This window comes from Lepus europaeus, chromosome 6 (assembly GCF_033115175.1).
Source record: "Lepus europaeus isolate LE1 chromosome 6, mLepTim1.pri, whole genome shotgun sequence".
In the NCBI taxonomy this organism is placed as follows: Eukaryota; Metazoa; Chordata; class Mammalia; order Lagomorpha; family Leporidae; genus Lepus; species Lepus europaeus.
Window position 1 is genome coordinate 42,949,976 of NC_084832.1, and position 17,747 is coordinate 42,967,722.

The window sequence follows — 17,747 nt, forward strand, 5'->3', positions numbered from 1 at the left end:
CACCCTCTCTGTAACTCTGACTTCCAAATAAAATAAATAAATGTAAAAAAAAAATGCAGCACCACAACACTGACTGCAAATAAATAAATCTTAAAAAAAATACATATTGTGAATATTCAAGTATCCTGTAATTTGCATTTTTATAAAGTGCTTGTGAATTTCAAGACCAACTATTAAAAATATTGCTTCTAAATTTTTTCTATGATAACATAAAGGTTATTTAAATTTACAAATAATTTCATAGAAAATATAGATACCTACATTTATGTAATCAGCAACACCATATTAGTTGTTCAGCCAGCTTTATCTCATATGATCCATAAAAAATCTAATGAATTAAGGCTGTCTCATTAACTTTCATTTTGCAAGTGAGAAATATGAGACATGAAGAAATTGAGTATATTGCCCAAAGTCACAGGCCAGCATACTTCCTAGAAGGATTTGAGACATTACCTGGTTTCAAACCTGGGAAGTTGCCGCTCAGTGGCTTCTCTGTCAGTAGTCCACTAGGAGGAAGATGTGCATGATCCTTTAACAATTATGTGATTTAAATATTCTTATGTAAGTCTTACGATAAATATTTAAGACTGCAGTGCATTTCTAGGTATCTATTTGTTTTCTAAATGAATAATTACTTTTGCTACCATGTCATATTGCATATGACTATGTTATACAACAAATATTATCTTTTTTTTTTTTGAGGTGCCCTTGTATTCTTTTCTTTTTTTTTTTTACTGTTTCTTTTTTTTTAACTTTTATTTAATGAATATAAATTTCCAAAGTACAGCTTATGGATTACAATGGCTTCCCCCTCCCATAACTTCCCTCCCACCCGCAACCCTCCCCTCTCCCGCTCCCTCTCCCCTCCTATTCACATAAAGATTCATTTTCAATTCTCTTTATATACAGAAGATCAATTTAGTATAAAGATTTCAACAGTTTGCACCCACATAGAAACACAAAGTGAAACATACTGTTTGAGTACTAGTTATAGCATTAAATCAAAATGTACAGCACATTAAGGACAGAGATCCCACATGAGGAGCAAGTGCACAGTGACTCCTGTTGTTGACCCAACAAATTGACACTCTAGTTTATGGTGCCAGTAACCACCCTAGGCTGTCGTCATGAGTTGCCAAGGCTATGGGAGCCTTCCAAGTTCGCCGACTCTGATCATATTTAGACAAGATCATAAAAGACAGAGTAAGGATAGTAACCAATGATCCTAAGAGTGGCATTTACCAGGTTTGAACAATTATACAAGCATTAAGTGGGGAAGAGGACCATCAGTACACACAGGTTGGGAGTAGAGCCATTGGTGGTAGAGTAGAGGTTATGATTACGAAGGAATGAGGCCCAAGTATGCTAGACAGGGTCTAGAACAAAGGACAGAGTCATTATTAGAGGAGCTAAGAAAGGTGCTGTCTAAGCTACAATGAAGTTTTCTGATTGAGAGGCAAATAGAACCTGATAGAAGGGGCTTGATAATAATCTGGTGGGCTTTAGGCCTTATAAGTTAAGAGGCCCAGACCTATCTACCTCTTCACATGGGGTATATCCTAAGGGAGGTGTGAACCTCCTGGGGGAAGGCACTCTGTTGACTTTCATCACCTGGCTGGCCTGGGAGGAGAGCTGGCCAGGTAAAGGCAGGTGGCATCTCTAACAAGAAATTTACAGTTCTGCCTGCAATGTTGCTGACCCTACTTGACACAAATATTATCTTACATTATTATTAGTATTTTATTAGTAATTATTCTAATATTTAGTGCTCCACAGTTGTTTGCTTAGAAGTCTACATACTCACTGAATTTTGTGCAGTCATATTTGTATATGCATTACCAGCCATTGTCTTTGGCATTCAGATGCTGTTCAGTGAACATTTATCGAAGGAATGAAATATGTAATGACAAAACTAACTCTCTTGTTTTAATTAGTTTATCGTTCCCCATCAATATCCAAATCATAAGCTCTTTGGAGATCATTCCTTAAAAGGGTATGATGCAAAATTCAACATGTCTCAGCTCTAAGCCCTAGGGTCAAACTTAATTATATGCATAATAATATATGCACAGTAATATCTGATAATGTCATGAGAGAAATTCAAGAAATTAGGGAAAGAAGATCTGTTCATCCATGAATAACCCACATATTACCCTATTAACATGCCTAAAGTTTTCTAAATTAAGTTCACATTCAGCTTACAGTAGTTGCCTTCCACATATTTTAAGCAGCAAAAGCCCTTAAGAAACATAGAATTAAGAAGAAAACTTACTTTATAGAAGAAATAAAATCAAAATTGTCTTAATTTAAACCGTAGTGCACAACGCAGACTGTGATAGCTTGCACTGCTGCTAACAATTTTGAAAATCCTTCAAAAATGACCAAAAGCCTTGGATATCCCCGTGGCAAGAATTGAAAAACACAGAGAAAAAATGACCTTTTTTAAAAAAACTTTTATTGTATATAATTAAGATGTGCATATATATAATGTGCATATATAATTATAAGATGTGCATATATAATTATAATTATAATATGTAGTATTATATATAGTGAAATGAGTACTGTAGTAACTAAATTGACTTATCCTTTACCTACCTAGTTGCATTTTGTATATATAAGTATGGGTAAGCAGTAAGAGCACCTAAAACCTATTCTCTTAGTCAATTTTCCATATATAAAACAATTTATTAACTATAGTCCCTATGTTGTATACTAGAGATTATATTTGTTCATCCTGCAGAACTGCAACTGTGTAAATTATTTTATCTCACAGGAATAAACCACTAGCACTTGAGCATGACTTCATGTGAACATCCTACATCAGTAAAGGAGGACAGGGAGAAAAAGAGTTTAACTCTGAGAACAATCTAAAACACCTACCCATCAAAAGGAACTTTGAGGAAAACATTCCCTAATAATACCAGATGGTACTATAGCTCCTGTTCTAAGACTACACTATCTTTTACGTTCTTTATTGTCATAGTGTCCTGATTGATTATTTTCCATTTCCCTTTCTCACTTTCTTCTATTTATCCTTTTTATGTATATTTTCTTTAATTACTTTAAACAATTCATTTTAGTTTTTAGTTACAAGTCTTGTCCAACTCTCAAAGATTCATTCCTCGGAATATGATAGCATTTTTTGGATGTTATTATAAATAACATTTTAAAAATATAAATATGAGTGCAGATATCACTTTCATATACTGACTTAATTTCCTCTGGATACATTCCCAGAAGTGGGACAGTTGGGTCATATGGTAGATCTATTTTTAGTTTTTTGAGGAGTCTCCATACTGTTTCATATAATGGCTGTGCTCATTTCTACTCCTAGCAGTGGTGTATTAGGGCTTACTTTTCTGCAGAATCTCACCAATATTTGTTGTTTGTTTTAATCTTTTTGTTAATAATCATTATTTGTAAAATAAATTCCAAAGTCTCTGCAGGTTCATACAAAGCTCCTTTCCTTTCTTGCTGACTCAGCTGTGGCACTACCGATCCATTGAAGGTGACAAAATTCAACTTGCTTTTGTGTTCTTCCCACCTGGGGTACTATCCCAGATACATGAACAGCACCTGCTTTTGTTTCCTGTGAACACTGCTTTGGTGCCACCTTATCCCTTCAGATTACTAAAAGTTTACTCACTTTTCCTTCAAAACTTCCTAGTTTACCTATCTCCAAAGATGCCTCTAACATCTGATAGACTTACTATTTGTTGACTTTGAATTTATGTCCTTCACTTCAAGAATGGAAGGTCAATACGGGCACATATTTTGATCTTTCTGTAGTTGTCATTGTGAAGTGCCACATCCCCATCATGTGAACACAGGCTGACACAATGTAACTGCTCAATAAAAAAGTGTGTTTGAATAAATGAAAGGATAGAAACTAGATGGATGGGACTTTTCATGTAACTAAAACTTAGGAATTTAAATGTAAAGACTTTGAAATAAATTTTTAAATTGCAATTACAATACAGAATCTTCTTAAATGGATTGCATATTTCATTGCCTCTTTCTTAAAATGAGTATGCATAATATATGATGAATATTTCTTAGTGTTTTAGAGCCCTTTAAGAATGTAGATGAGAGTACTGAAACATTCTTGGAACCACTGAGTCTTATAATTCTATCTGTTCTTATACTAAATAACTAGATGAAAAGTGTTGCAGGACTTTCAGTTAATGTTATATATTTTTCTGCAATCTCCTTCACATTAATATACCATTTCCTCCTCTCCATTGCTCATCATAAATTTTAAAAAAAGTTTACTGTTTTCTCATGTAATCATAGGCACTATTAGGCAATGTGAATTCAAAATTAAGTGACATATTCTCTGCTCTCTAGAATCAACCTAGTCCAGTAAGACAATCCTTATGTACTAGAAATTAGTGTCTCCAACAGGGAAACACTTTTGTTTTTATAGAGACATTTCTTCCTCTCTCTCTCTCTTTCCCTCCCTCCCTCCCTCCCTTCCTCTCCTTCTCTTTGTCTCTCACACACGCACACACACACTCATGGACATATAAACTTGAAAACAATACACATTGCTGTGGTCAATATGTGTTCTCCAAATTCCTCCATGCCACAGTGGTGGGGCCTTTGTGATGTGTTTATGTCAAAGGGTCCCGCTCTCCAAAGAGGATTAAAACTACAATGAGGGCAGGGATGTCTGTAATGAAAGCACTGGCATTTGATCTGGTAAGGACCTTCTTCATGTGTCCCCACACGGCAGAAGAACAGAAAAGAGAAACATCAACTCTTGAAAGCCCATATGGCTTTCTCTTTTCTGTTCTTCTGCCGTGTGGGGACACATGAAGAAGGTCCTTACCAGATCAAATGCCAGTGCTTTCATTACAGACATCCCTGCCCTCAGAACTGTGATAGAATCAATTTATGTTCTTATGTGTATGGCACTCTGTAATAGAGGCAGAGTTACAGTCAGAGAGAAGGAGAGACAGAGAGAAAGGTCTTTCATCTCCTGGTTCACTCCTCAAATTGCTGCAACGGTCAGAGCTGGGCCGATCTGAAGCCAGAAGCCAGGAACTTCTTCCACATCTCACATGCGGGTGCAGGTGTATAAGCACTTGGACCATCTTTTGCTGCCTTCCCAGGCCATAGCAGAGAGCTGAATGGGAAGAGGAGCTGCTGAGACACGAACTGGTGCCCATGTGGGATGCTGGCACCACAGGTAGAGGCTTAGCCCACTACACCACTGTGCCGGCCCCTGTATATAACTTTTACAGAAAACGTTCTATGTGTAACCTTAGAATTCATGTAATATGAAGATATTAGAAGAATGCAATCTGCAAAGTAATCATTGTTTTGCCACTATCATATTCATTTTTAATTTTTTCTCCTAGACATATATACTGTAATAGACTGTAATTCCAGAAACTATATAAAGTATTATGATTTTCAGATTTATCAATTTGTTATTTTTCAGACCTTACCATATTTTTATGGGCGGCACATTATGTATGTTTTCTGTTCTATAAAAAGAGAGAATTTTTTTTATTCTTTCTGGTTAACAGCTGGAGTAGTAGAGAAAGGAACAGGTGACCACATTTGCACAAAATGGAGTGGTTAGCTTCCTGCTGGACTGGCAACTGATGTTCTTTTGGACTGGGGACAATAGGCATCTTGACTGGTAGTAATAGTGAGAAAAACACAGAAAATATCTTAAGTCGTGATCATCAAAGTAGACATTGGAAACCAACTTATTTATAATAATAAGGTTGAGAAGGATTTGTTGGTTTTGAATAATTTCCTCAATACTCTTTGAAAATACAATTTACTTGAAATAAAAATCACTAGTATTGTGATTTCTAAAACAGAATATGTAAAAATACCATTGTAGTTACTATGAATTTACATATTACATGCACATGAACCTCTGAAAAATGAAGCATTTGAAACTGTTTGTATATTATGTTTTATCTCTTATCAGAATCGTATGAAGACAAACTTTGTATTTTAGCTTTTAAAAGATAACTTTTATTTCCCTTAGATTTTAAAAAGATCTGGTAATAATGCATATAAATGGAAATATAAAGATTTGGTAGATGCACCTTGAGATAGATAGATAATAGAATAGATAGATAATTAGATAGATGATAGATAGATAGATAGAAAGTATATAAATCTAACGTGAGAAAATCTTTTCAAGTTTTCAAAAGCTCATGTCCCAAATCTGACATGAAAAAATAAAGTATCATCTACAAAGTTCACTCAGTGCAAGCTTACAGTGAAGAAGGCATTTTCAAATCTTTTCAACAGATAAAAATAATTACAGCAATGTTTAAGACAATATTTTAAATTTCTCTTGTTTTATCCACATTTATCTAGACATAAACTCATGTAACATCCAAATCTGTTTTTTATAAATAACAATCTTACAATTTTATGTTGATCACAATGATTAAAATTCAGAGACAAAACATTAATACACAGTAATATAAGAAAATTTTCATACTGTCTGAAAAATAATGTAATAGTCTTCTTTACAGTAGGAAAATATTGTTTTATAAACAAAAAATTAGTTAAGCAATTAGAAACACAATTCCAATGTTATACAAAATAGGAATAGAGCATACTCATATGTTTTAATATTCTTGAAAAGCAAATATAGATATTAAATTTATGTATATCTATTTTAAATATATTTGCTCATATCTATGTCTATATCTACATATTGATTTTTGTTCATAAATATTTTCATAAATAAAGAAAGGGATTCTTTAATTATTCCTTTCTTTCCTCCATAGTATGATAAAATAGGACAAAGTACAAAAGTCAAAATAATGAATTTCAGAAACCATCATCAGCATTCTTCATTCACTTTTGGGAAATAAAAAGACAAACAAAAACTGATTCATTGTTAATGTGAATTTTCTTTTAATTTACTTTTTGGATTCATGTATTCATGCAATTATCTCAATAATTTATATGAGGATTTCTAGTTTACATATGTATTGCCAGATCTAAATCAAAAGGTCAAATAAACCAAAGAGATTGATTAGAATAAGATGACCACTGAAGATCAATTAATACATACAAATGTTTATTAAACAGTCACTTAATTGCTACCTAAGATTAACTATAATTACACTGTAATGAAGATTAATACATCCTGACAGATTACCTGTTTTAACAGATAAAAGTCCTTGATATAGCATATGAGATAACTTGCATTAGTGCTATTTGATGGTAAATTTCAATCATGTGGGGGAAGAAAGTGCTATTACACAATTATTTTCATTTAATTTATACACTCACAATGCTGTACACTTTTTAAAATTGATATCCCTATATCTAAGCTACACTTACTGTAAATATTTACAGAAATATTTCTGTATTTGAAACGTAACCTAATATAAAGACACAGTGGCCATCATGGGGTGTGAACTTACAAACTGTAGCGTAATTAGCCATTCGGATGCTTTTGGTGGATATTTTTAAGTACAAATAACTTTGTTATCATTGTAGAAGAGCTGGCAAAAGCATTCAGGTCCAGCGTTGTGGCATAGTGGGTAAAGCTGCCGCCTGCAGTGCCAGCATCCCATTTGGGCTCTGGTTCAAGTCCCGGCTGCTCCACTTCTGATCTGGCTCTTTGCTATGACCTGGGTAAGCAACAGAATATCTTCCAAGTCCTTGGGTCCCTGAACCTGCATGGGAAACATGGAAGAAGCTCCTAGCTCCTGGCTGCGGATTGGTGCAGCTCCGGCCGTTGCAGCCAATTGTGTAGTGAACCAGCGGATGGAAGAGCTCTCTCTCTCTCTCTCTCTGCCTCTCCTTCTCTCTCTGCATAACTCTAAATAAATCTTTAAAAAAAACATTCAGGGAATCAGAATAACTTTTCCTAGATAAATATACATTTCAGAGACTTTATTTATAAAATTATTTATAAAATGTATACTAAAACTGATTCAAATCCATTTTTGCATTGCTGAAATTTTTGAATTGTAGTCACTTTCAGTGTGATATATTTAACATCCACATTGGATTTAATAATTACATGAAGATTTTTATATTTGTCTTTATAGTAAATCCTCAAGAAACCTCCAAATATTTGGTATCCTGATTTACTTTTTTTTGTAGTTAGAATGAATTGGGAACTCTGGCAACATTATGGTCGCTCATTTGGAAAACAATAATTGAACTGACCATTCAATTTAATTTAATAACAGTGTTAGGACAGCTGAATTGGTTTTGTCTGTAAATCAAAGCATATTGTTATTATTGGAATTCTTAAATTCTTGAATATGTCTATGTACTCTTCCAGGTATGCATTGTTATATCTTAACTAAATTGACTTACGAGTCAATTATAAATTATGACTAATTGAACAGTCTCCATTGGTGAGCTCTTACATTCTCCTGCAGTTTTTTTTTTTTCTTCCTTCTCCCATATTTACTACTACTTGGAATTAGAACTGGGATATGGTAACTGATCAATGAAAAATTTATGGGGCCGGCATTATGACATAGAAAGTAACAACCATATGGGTGCTGGTTCATGTCCTTGCTGCTCCACTTCTGATCTGGCTCTCTGCTGATGGCCTGAGAAAGCAATGGAAAATGGCCCGAGTACTTGTACCTCTGCTACTCATGTGACAGACCTGGAAGAAACTCCTGGCTCCTGGCTTTGGGTTGGCCCAGCCCTGGCCATTGTGGTCAACTGGGGAGTGAACCACCTCTTCTTCTGATTGAGCTTTCTGCTAATGCACCTGGGAGGCATCCAGTGATGGCTCAAGTCCTTGGGTCCCTGCCACCCATGTGGGCAATCCAGATGGAAGTTCTGGCTCCTGGCATTAGATTTTGTCTGATATGTGAAAAGACAGCCATGGTATCCAAGTAGAATCTTTCCCTTTCTCCTTCCCACCTCTCTCCCCACTCCTTTTCTTCTATCCTCTCTCCTTCCCTCTGTCCATCCTGTGGTTTTCCCTCCCTCCCTCTCTCCCTTTCCTCCTTCCCTCCCTTGCTCCCTCTCCTCCCTCCCTCTCTCTCTTCCCTCCATCCCTTCCTTTGCTTTCTTCCTTTCTTCCCTCTTTTCTTCCTCCTGCTTTTCCTATCCTCCCCTCATACCTCCCTTTTCCCCTTTATTCTTCCCTTCCTCTCTACACCCTTTCTTTCCCAACAATATTACAGTAACAATAAAGTAAAAGTAATATAATCATGTTTGGCAATAATTTAACACAGTTTAATACATACTTTGTTTTCAAAATCTTAATATTTTAATTTGAAAATTTAGATGAATTATATTTAAACTCTTTATTAAGAGTGACTATTTCAAACCTAGTTAGTTTACAGATTAATAAATATAAAAAGGTAAACTATATTTAAGTAATTGGCTGTAGCAGTTTTTAAAAAGACCAAATATTACTATATGTATGACTTACAAATAGGTTTTACTAATCATTCACTATATGTGACATTATTTTGAATTTATGTTCCTTTAAGTCAAAACCCTATCTTGTATCTCTTTGTGTCATATACAATAATAAACTTCAAATAGATAAGTTTTAAACTGTGGAATAAAAAAATTACCACAAACAAAAAAATGTGAAAATGAATTTCAAAATAACAGCAAAAATTTTGTATGTTTTAATGATAATAGTATTAGTCGATGAAAAATGAAGATACAAGATTACTTTATACAGTATGTTTTATTATTTTAAATGAATCAATTATATCAAGCTGAAAAATCCATGAAGCATCAATTTCTATTGAAATTATTTAATTATATAAACTTCAAATTTTTACATTACCTCTGATGGAAAGTTTTCCTGTCTTGTTTGCAATGTGTGATTTCATTCACTGCTTTCTTCCCTAAGGGAACTACTTACTTAATTCCATACTTGGATAAAAATGATCTGTCACCATTGTTTCTTTAAAAGAGCTTTTCTTTGCTTTTCCTTTTTTAACGTAGAATACTGAGAGAAAAATCAAGGCACAGGGGATTACAGTCCAGCTGTTGTGGCATAAATCAATATTTAAAGTGCCCCACGGTGATTTTTTTTTCTTCTTTGAAAGTAGGGCTTTTATGTGCCTCATTTTGTTTTTTATTATTAAAATGTCCAACTTTGTCTAAGAAGTTCTTCAGCTTTAGCTTGCTGCTCAACTGTGGGGTAACAGTGCAGTAACATAACAGTAATGCTTGATTCCTGTGCCCTTTTTGAGGGGCTGCTGAAGCTGTGAATTTCATGAATAGATAATGACCATACCCCTAGCTGAATCAGGGAGCATACTACTTTCTTGGCTCCCTTGCCTTCAACAGAGGTTGCTGGGGTTCCATTTTAAAATATTTATTTAAAAAAAAGATAATTTTCCCCAAGTATTTATATCTAACTTGGATCACAGTCCTCATCATTCTAGATACAGGTGTAAGAGAAAAATTCACGCTCCCTTCTGGAAATATCCATTTGCAGGAAAGTAGCCTTTGGCTATACCCACTTATTGCTTAAAGTCTTCCATGCAATTTATATGGTGATTTATGAGCTAGAAGTTTATGCCTTTAAATTCTTTTATCATTTTATTTCATTCTTGGTTTACACTGAAATCAGCTTTCATTCTGAGGCTGTGCTACCAAAACACTGGTCCTTGGATTTAGAAGCCCATCTTCAGATTTCTACTTTGTGTCTCTGCCTCCTGGGGTGAAGTGCTGCCTGAGTGCATTAATAGCAAAATTACAATGTGAGTGTAAGTGTCAGGATAGAGGGATCGTCACACTTTGATGCCAGCATCCGTGTTTCCTCTCTGTCTTACTAAAGGGATACTAAGGGTAAAGGTTAAAGGATACGGTTTATTAAATAATTCAAGCCATTAACCTGCAACCTGCAACCTGCAAACCGATGGCATCCTATTAAGTTTACACTGCCGTGATTCATGTCCGGTGTTTACTGAAGCTACAGCATAATGCCTGTTTGCTTTACTTTTATTGCTACACAGTAATGTAGTGAGGAAGGAAGGTGAAAAAAGGTGACAGGATCTACGCAAGGGGACAATAAGAGCCGCAGACTCACTTGCATAAAGAAGATTGAAGCCTTCCCTCCCTCCCTCCATATCTCGGTATAGGCCCCAGAGCACATCTGCGTCACTTACGGGGGAGGAGGAGGCGCTGAGGCAGAGAGAAAATTGTACTGTGAGGACCTTGACAGCTTCATGGGCGGGCTTTTCCTTCTGCCTCCTTACATTTTCTGGAATATCTATTTTTCGCTTTTACAAACTGACTATATAACAGCACCCCTTCTCGCACTGCAGAAAGCACCTGACTTTCTCAGACACTCGACAAGCTCTGGGGGCATCTTCGGAGAGGCCAGGGACAGGGGCGCAGGTGCATGGAGAAAGCTGATGGTGGTGGCAGTGTTCTGCGCGACTTGGGGCTCTTTCCGCGCTCTCCAGGCACCGAACTCTGAGCTGCAAGGACAGGAGCGCCAGCACCTTCCCGACTAAGGCTTTGCCTCGAGAGCATCCCTGCGAGGTGTATCGAGCTGCTGCTGTCTTCCGAGCTCCCTCCCTCGCTCATCTCCAGCCTCAGGGTCTTCCCTCCTCGCCATAACCACGGGGCCCCCGCGCGGGGATAGAAGAGTCTCAGTCCTCCGCGTCCCACGCTTGCCTCTGCTCCAGGCCGGGGGTCTCCCCCAGCCCAGGACTGCAGGACCTGACCGGGGCTGATCCGCGCACCTTCGCCGTCAGCTCGCGGGTGTTCGCCTCCTTGCCTCCTTTGGCTCCGGGGGTGCAGAGGGCACATCCCGTCTCCTCCGCCCCCGGGCTGTGCTCGCCTCCCCCGCCTGCTGGCCGGTCGGCTCTGGCGCCAGCTGAGGTCCCTTTCCATTCACTGCGTAAAGCATGTCAGGCTCCGGGCGAAAAGACTTCGATGTGAAGCACATCCTGCGACTCCGCTGGAAACTCTTCAGCCATCCCTCGCCGTCCCAGGGCGGCACGGCGGGGGGCGGCTGCCTGCAACAGGACGGCAGCGGCAGCTTTGAGCACTGGGGGCCCAGCCAAAGCCGCCTGCTGAAAAGCCAGGAGAGGGGCAGTGTCGGCACTTTCTGGAAGAAGCCTTCGTCTTCTTCCTCTTCTTCGTCATCCTCCCCATCGTCTTCCTCCTCTTCTTTCAATCCGCTGAATGGCACCCTGCTGCCAGTTGCCACGAGGCTGCAGCAAGGGGCTCCCGGGCAGGGCACCCAGCAGCCGGCCAGGACCCTCTTCTACGTGGAGTCCCTAGAAGAGGACTCCATGGACTTCCCTGGACCACAAGAGAAAGGGCTGGTCCTTCAAGAGCTCAAAGTGGAGCCGGCCAACTCGAACCAGGCAACAGGTGAAGCATGTGGACACAGGTACAGTAAAGTCTCCATGGAACACCCAAAGCTCTCCTTTCCACTCATTTCTTCCTGTATGCTCTTGTGGTTATTAAATCACAGGTGCTTCAGGTTGAAAATTAGGGTTAAGAGACACCCAGTGCTGAATACTGATGTTGTAATATCATTATAAATTTGCTCATTAATTTCTATTGGCTCATATATATGACCCTTTCTTTTGCAAGGTTTCAAAGTTGTGACCACCAATTGAACATACGTGCATTTTGGTAAATCTTCGAATGGATTGGTTCTCATGTTTTTCAGATCATAGTGTTCTGTCATTAAATAATCATACCATAATCTCATGTGGAGTGAATTTTGCTTTAAAGTCCATCAAAATGCATCCCATGCATTGGTCTAGTAACTGAGAGCATATTACCTAAGATACATGTGACTTGCATCTATAATCCAAGAGTGATGAGGTGCAGAAAATGAGGCCACTGGTCAGTGACATTATCTTCTTTCATCCCCCCATCCCAAAACAGTGCTATACTCTATTTCTACTTCCCTTTTGTCATTTTACTTTGTAGTCACTTTTGCCTTGTTTGCAGTCTTAGAATTAAACTGTAACTGAGCCCCTCTGTGTTTAGCTGTCATGATTTATTGACTCAATGCTGGAATTCTGTATCTTTAGTAAGTAAGGTCAATATTTATTTCTAGTTTATTTCTAATGTTACACTCCTTTGTGTGAGCTTCTGCTGCTTTGAAGACTTATAGAACATCCTTCACACACATGAAACTCCTTCTGTTTTACATTTTCAGGGAATTGGTTTATCATTCTACACTACAGCATTTCCATGTTTGGCATTTAATGAGGGTATGAAAGGATTTGCATTTAGATTTATGATATCAGAATACATTATTGAAGAAGAACTATAGAAGTAAAAAAAGATAATAAATATGCTAATTAAATTTAATTACCTCTCAATAACAGAAACAAACAACTTTTTAAACTTGTGGCTGATTGAATCAGTAGCTTCGAGAGTTGATTAGGTTGCAGAAGTTTCAGAAAGTATATGTAACACAAAATGATATGTACAAAAGCTCTTTAATTATGCTGATGATTGTGAAATTAGCGAGGCATAAATTATTCTCATAATTTTTCTTTTATATGCATTATATAGATTTTAATTTGAACTTTAACAGCCCTGAACATATTCTTATATTCTATGATGGTTAACATAATCTAAGATTGATATTCTAATGGGGGCAATGTTTAATTTGTAATGTTCAAGTATAACAAATGTTTTCCTTATATAGAAGACTTAGATAAAAGTTCAACTATTATTCAATTAAGATATTTTACCAAAATGATTATAACTTTGGTTACTATAATTGCCACAAAATTATTTGGTTTATGCATTAAGTAGTTACCTCTAATTTAAACTTTTAAGAACAAAATGTGTCATTTTTTATCTTTTAATTTGGTAAATATAAAACTTTCTAAGGGAGAAGGGAAATTATTTATAGATGTCTAGCAATTCACCTTATATATGTGAAAGGGAACAAGTTATTTTAAATGCTTGATACTTACTAATTTATTAAAATGTATTTATCAGAAAACACACAAAATAGAGTATATGTGAGTATGTGTATATACAAATTTTTATTTATATAATTTTAAAATATTCATACCACTTTCAAATATCTGATCTTCTGGGAATTTTTAAATATCAGAAATGTTTCATATTTTTAAAGAGTTTCTTTGACAGCAAAAACAGTTTTGAAGTAAATTAGGCCTGTTTGTAATTTTTGAAGAGTTTATGTACTTTGGAGAATTTGAAAATGATGATACTTCTACTAAGTTAAAGAATTATAAAGAATTAAAAATTATAAGACTAACAACTGGTATCTCAGAATGGGATAAAATCCACATCCACTTGAAGACTTAACTTCAAGTCATTTACTTTTGAATATACTTCATTGTTTTTATTCACAAAGAGTTGTGACAGGAAATCAGAAAACAATTCATGTTCAAACAAAACCATCTTTATTGTCAGAACCAGGACATCTTAGGATATTTTTGGATGTTTAAACTATTGAAAAAGAGTTATAATTTTATTTAAAAATCTTCTGAACAATTAACTGTTTGAGCTGAATCTGAATTTTTGACTAGAAACATGCTAGCAATTACAGTGTTTGGTTCTTAAACTTTCATAGAGCATTGACTCTGCACCCATGGTTGATTGAAAAACACATTAGTAAACAGTAATTCATTTTTATCAATATATATTTTAATGTATGATCAGAAGAGGAATCATTACACTTACGAAGTGAAATATTGAGAGGAAATTCTATTGTACTTCATAATTTTATGTGAAAGAATCTGTAATGTGAACTTAAATTTTGTTTCTATAACAACACATCCAGGAAAGCTATATAGTATTCAAGATGAATGCCATTTTTATTTTTTTTATTTTTTTTGAATGCTATTTTTAATACATAGGTTAGTAGATCACCAAACTTTGATGCTACATTTAGTGTTTACCATTGGTTGTATTGATTCTGACTTCTATGCTAAATTCATTTTCCCCTGTATCAAGAGTTGGCCCCTTTGATGTTCTGCATATTCATTTTTTAATCTTCTCTTTACTGATTTAGTCTTATACAAATTGGAAACATTGGGTAAGAAAAGAGGCTCAGTTGATGGAGAAAACACATTGGGAAAATCTAGTCAAATCATTATGGACTTGAACCAGAAAGTTAGCAAGTATACAATGGTAAAACAATGAACTGCCAAAACTCAATCTTTCCCTTTTTCTAGTTTACTACACTAAACATTACTACCCTACCCTACCTTAAATAAATGCCAAAGCCTTGTCATTTCAATAATCATATCATTAAGAATATTAACTTTTAAAATAGTAAGTTGTTTATATGTGATACCAATCATTATTTTTTTTCTATTTGTTGAAATTTAAGTTAAAAAAGTTGCATAATCTCCTGAATATTCAGATTACAATATATTTGTGTTCAGTAAACTAAGAAACCAGAGAATAGTATTTCATCCTTGCAATTTATAGTGCTGTGAGATGTCATGTTTTCTCTGCTTGCTTTGTTAGTCTCTAGATTCTTGCAGAGTGCAGTCATCTGATTCCATGGTTTCAGTTATCATCCATAAACTGATTTGTATTTTGAACCTCTGGTATCACACATTTACCTCTCTATAAGACTTTTCTGGTGGATGTTACAAAAATTGTTTAAGTACTTATACAAAACCGATAATCTTATCATTGATAATCTAATCAAAATTATAATCTCCCTTCTCTTTTGCTTAATTGTCTTCTTTGAGAGAGTACTTCTCTATGTAATAAGTTGTGTAAGGATTATATTTTTCAGCCTCCTCTTTGAACATCATTTTCAAAATTTCCCCAAGTTGTCACTTTTGCTTAGTAAATTTTCATGTATTTGTTTGGCACCCCTTCATCTCCTTTACATTAATGTAATCTGGTTTACTATACCCCTTCACTCCTTTAATAGGAGTTCTGTATCTGCCATCTGTATCACCTCCCCTCATTACGTTTGCCTCTTATAATCCAATAGAAAGTCAGTGGATATTGTAAAATAAAGATGAGTCATTTTTTCACATCCTTTGCTCTCATTTGTTTGCTTCTCCAAAAATGTCTACCACTCCTTGATCACAATCTAATCCTAATCATGGTCCACCTCAGCCTAAATCACCCTTCCCTTTGTCTAGTATTTAGGCCCTTCCCTCATCAAACTACTCTTTTACCCTTTGCCTTCCAGACTCAATATCCTTCACCAAGCCACCATTTCTCCACTCTCTACCCTGCGCCCCTGCCAAAGGACATACAAACTTGTTTCTTCTCCTTCTGTAGCATCTCTACTTCCTCAAAGGACACTTTCCAGAGTTAATTCTTAGGTGCCATTGAAATGTATTGGATCAAAGCTCTGTACCTTTCTCAGAGAAGCATTCTGTGACCCCCTTCCCAAATTCCTAGCTTGTATTTTATGTTCTTAGTGTAAATGATGTCTACATTTTGCTCAAGAGTCTTAATGAAAACTTGTAACCAACTATCAATATCTGCATTGATCTTATTGTTTGTCTTTTCTGAAATTGCCAGGTGGAGAAGAATGTTTTGTCTGACCATGCAGTTACTCAAATACTCATGAATGAATAAATATTTGTAGTAATAATATTGAGTGCCATTGATTAAGAACTTGCTTTTTCTCCAGATAACGCATTGAATATTTATGTCGTGTAAGTTAAAATTCGTTAGCACCCTATCATCTTGGTGCAATTATGTATGCCTTCATCAGTATAAGGATTACATAAATTACAAGACTGAGAGATAGCTTTGGTAATTAATTTGCCCAGAATTATAGGCATGTATGTCATATAGCTGGACTTTTAATCCTTGGTATCTAACCCCAGATACCAAATTCCACACAATTTTGCTGAATTTTCTTTGCTTCATTTTTTTTTTCACACTTCTTTTCTCTCATAAACAAACACAAAGAACAAAGGAAAAAACAGGCTCTTTCAAAGGTTGTGAATGAACAGTTTCTTATTCCCATGGTGGAAATTATGTCTTTGAATATTTAAACAGACTACTCAAAATGACAATGATGGAGACTACTTATAAGGTTCAGTAAAAAAAGACTTAGTTCACCTTGGAAAACACTCATGCCTTGAGTCATTCAGCACATTTTATTTTATCATTAATCAATAGTAGGCAGGGATAACCTAGGAAAGAAAAAAAAAAGTTTGGAAAGCAAAAGGTAGCCTCTTAATTTGAAAATCTGCTTCTGAAAGTCAGAAATATTGAAAGAGAAGTGTCACTGAAACATAGCACACACCATTAAAATCTCACAGAGGTTATAAGGACCTGAACCTGTCACTTTGGAAACAAAAAGAATCAATTGAAAAGTTGAAAATAAATCATGATCTATCAGGAAATTTTTTCTTGAACTACGGTTTAATGGAACACTACAATGAAATAATATTTACCTTTTCTCCTATCTTGAATTTTAGCTTGTAAAAAAGGTATAGTTAGGTGATTTTACTTAAGCTTATGTTTTCTTTGTTAATTTATTCTAAGCTTGGATTTTAGGTAGCCTACTATTATATAAAATAGAACTAGCACAAATGATATGTCTTTGGAGAAAGCTTCTTTAACTTACTTCAAGACGGATTTATCAATATTACATAGTGTTCTACTCTGAAGCCCACAATTTCCAAGCACTTGATCCTCTGGGCTAGTTGCTTCAGGCAAACTAAGAAGATCATAAGGGGAAAAGAAATGGGACCACCAAGCCTGATTTTTCAGGCACTGTATGCCCCAGAGCTATCTGAGAAAGATGTGAATATAATATTAGAATAAGATGAAATAAAAATTACTACTTTACATTATAACAAAGA

At 35.7% G+C, this 17,747-nt stretch overlaps 1 protein-coding gene across 2 annotated transcripts in view; it reads left to right on the forward strand.

The window, feature by feature from the left end:
• Positions 1–11,852: 11,852 nt before the first annotated feature.
• KLHL1 (kelch like family member 1) overlaps positions 11,853–17,747 on the forward strand; it is a 385,849-nt gene continuing 379,954 nt past the window's right edge. For both annotated transcript variants that reach the window (XM_062195308.1, XM_062195309.1), the window contains exon 1: positions 11,853–12,343. In XM_062195308.1, coding sequence (XP_062051292.1) covers positions 11,853–12,343 — 491 coding nt within the window. The remainder of the gene's footprint in view (positions 12,344–17,747) is intronic.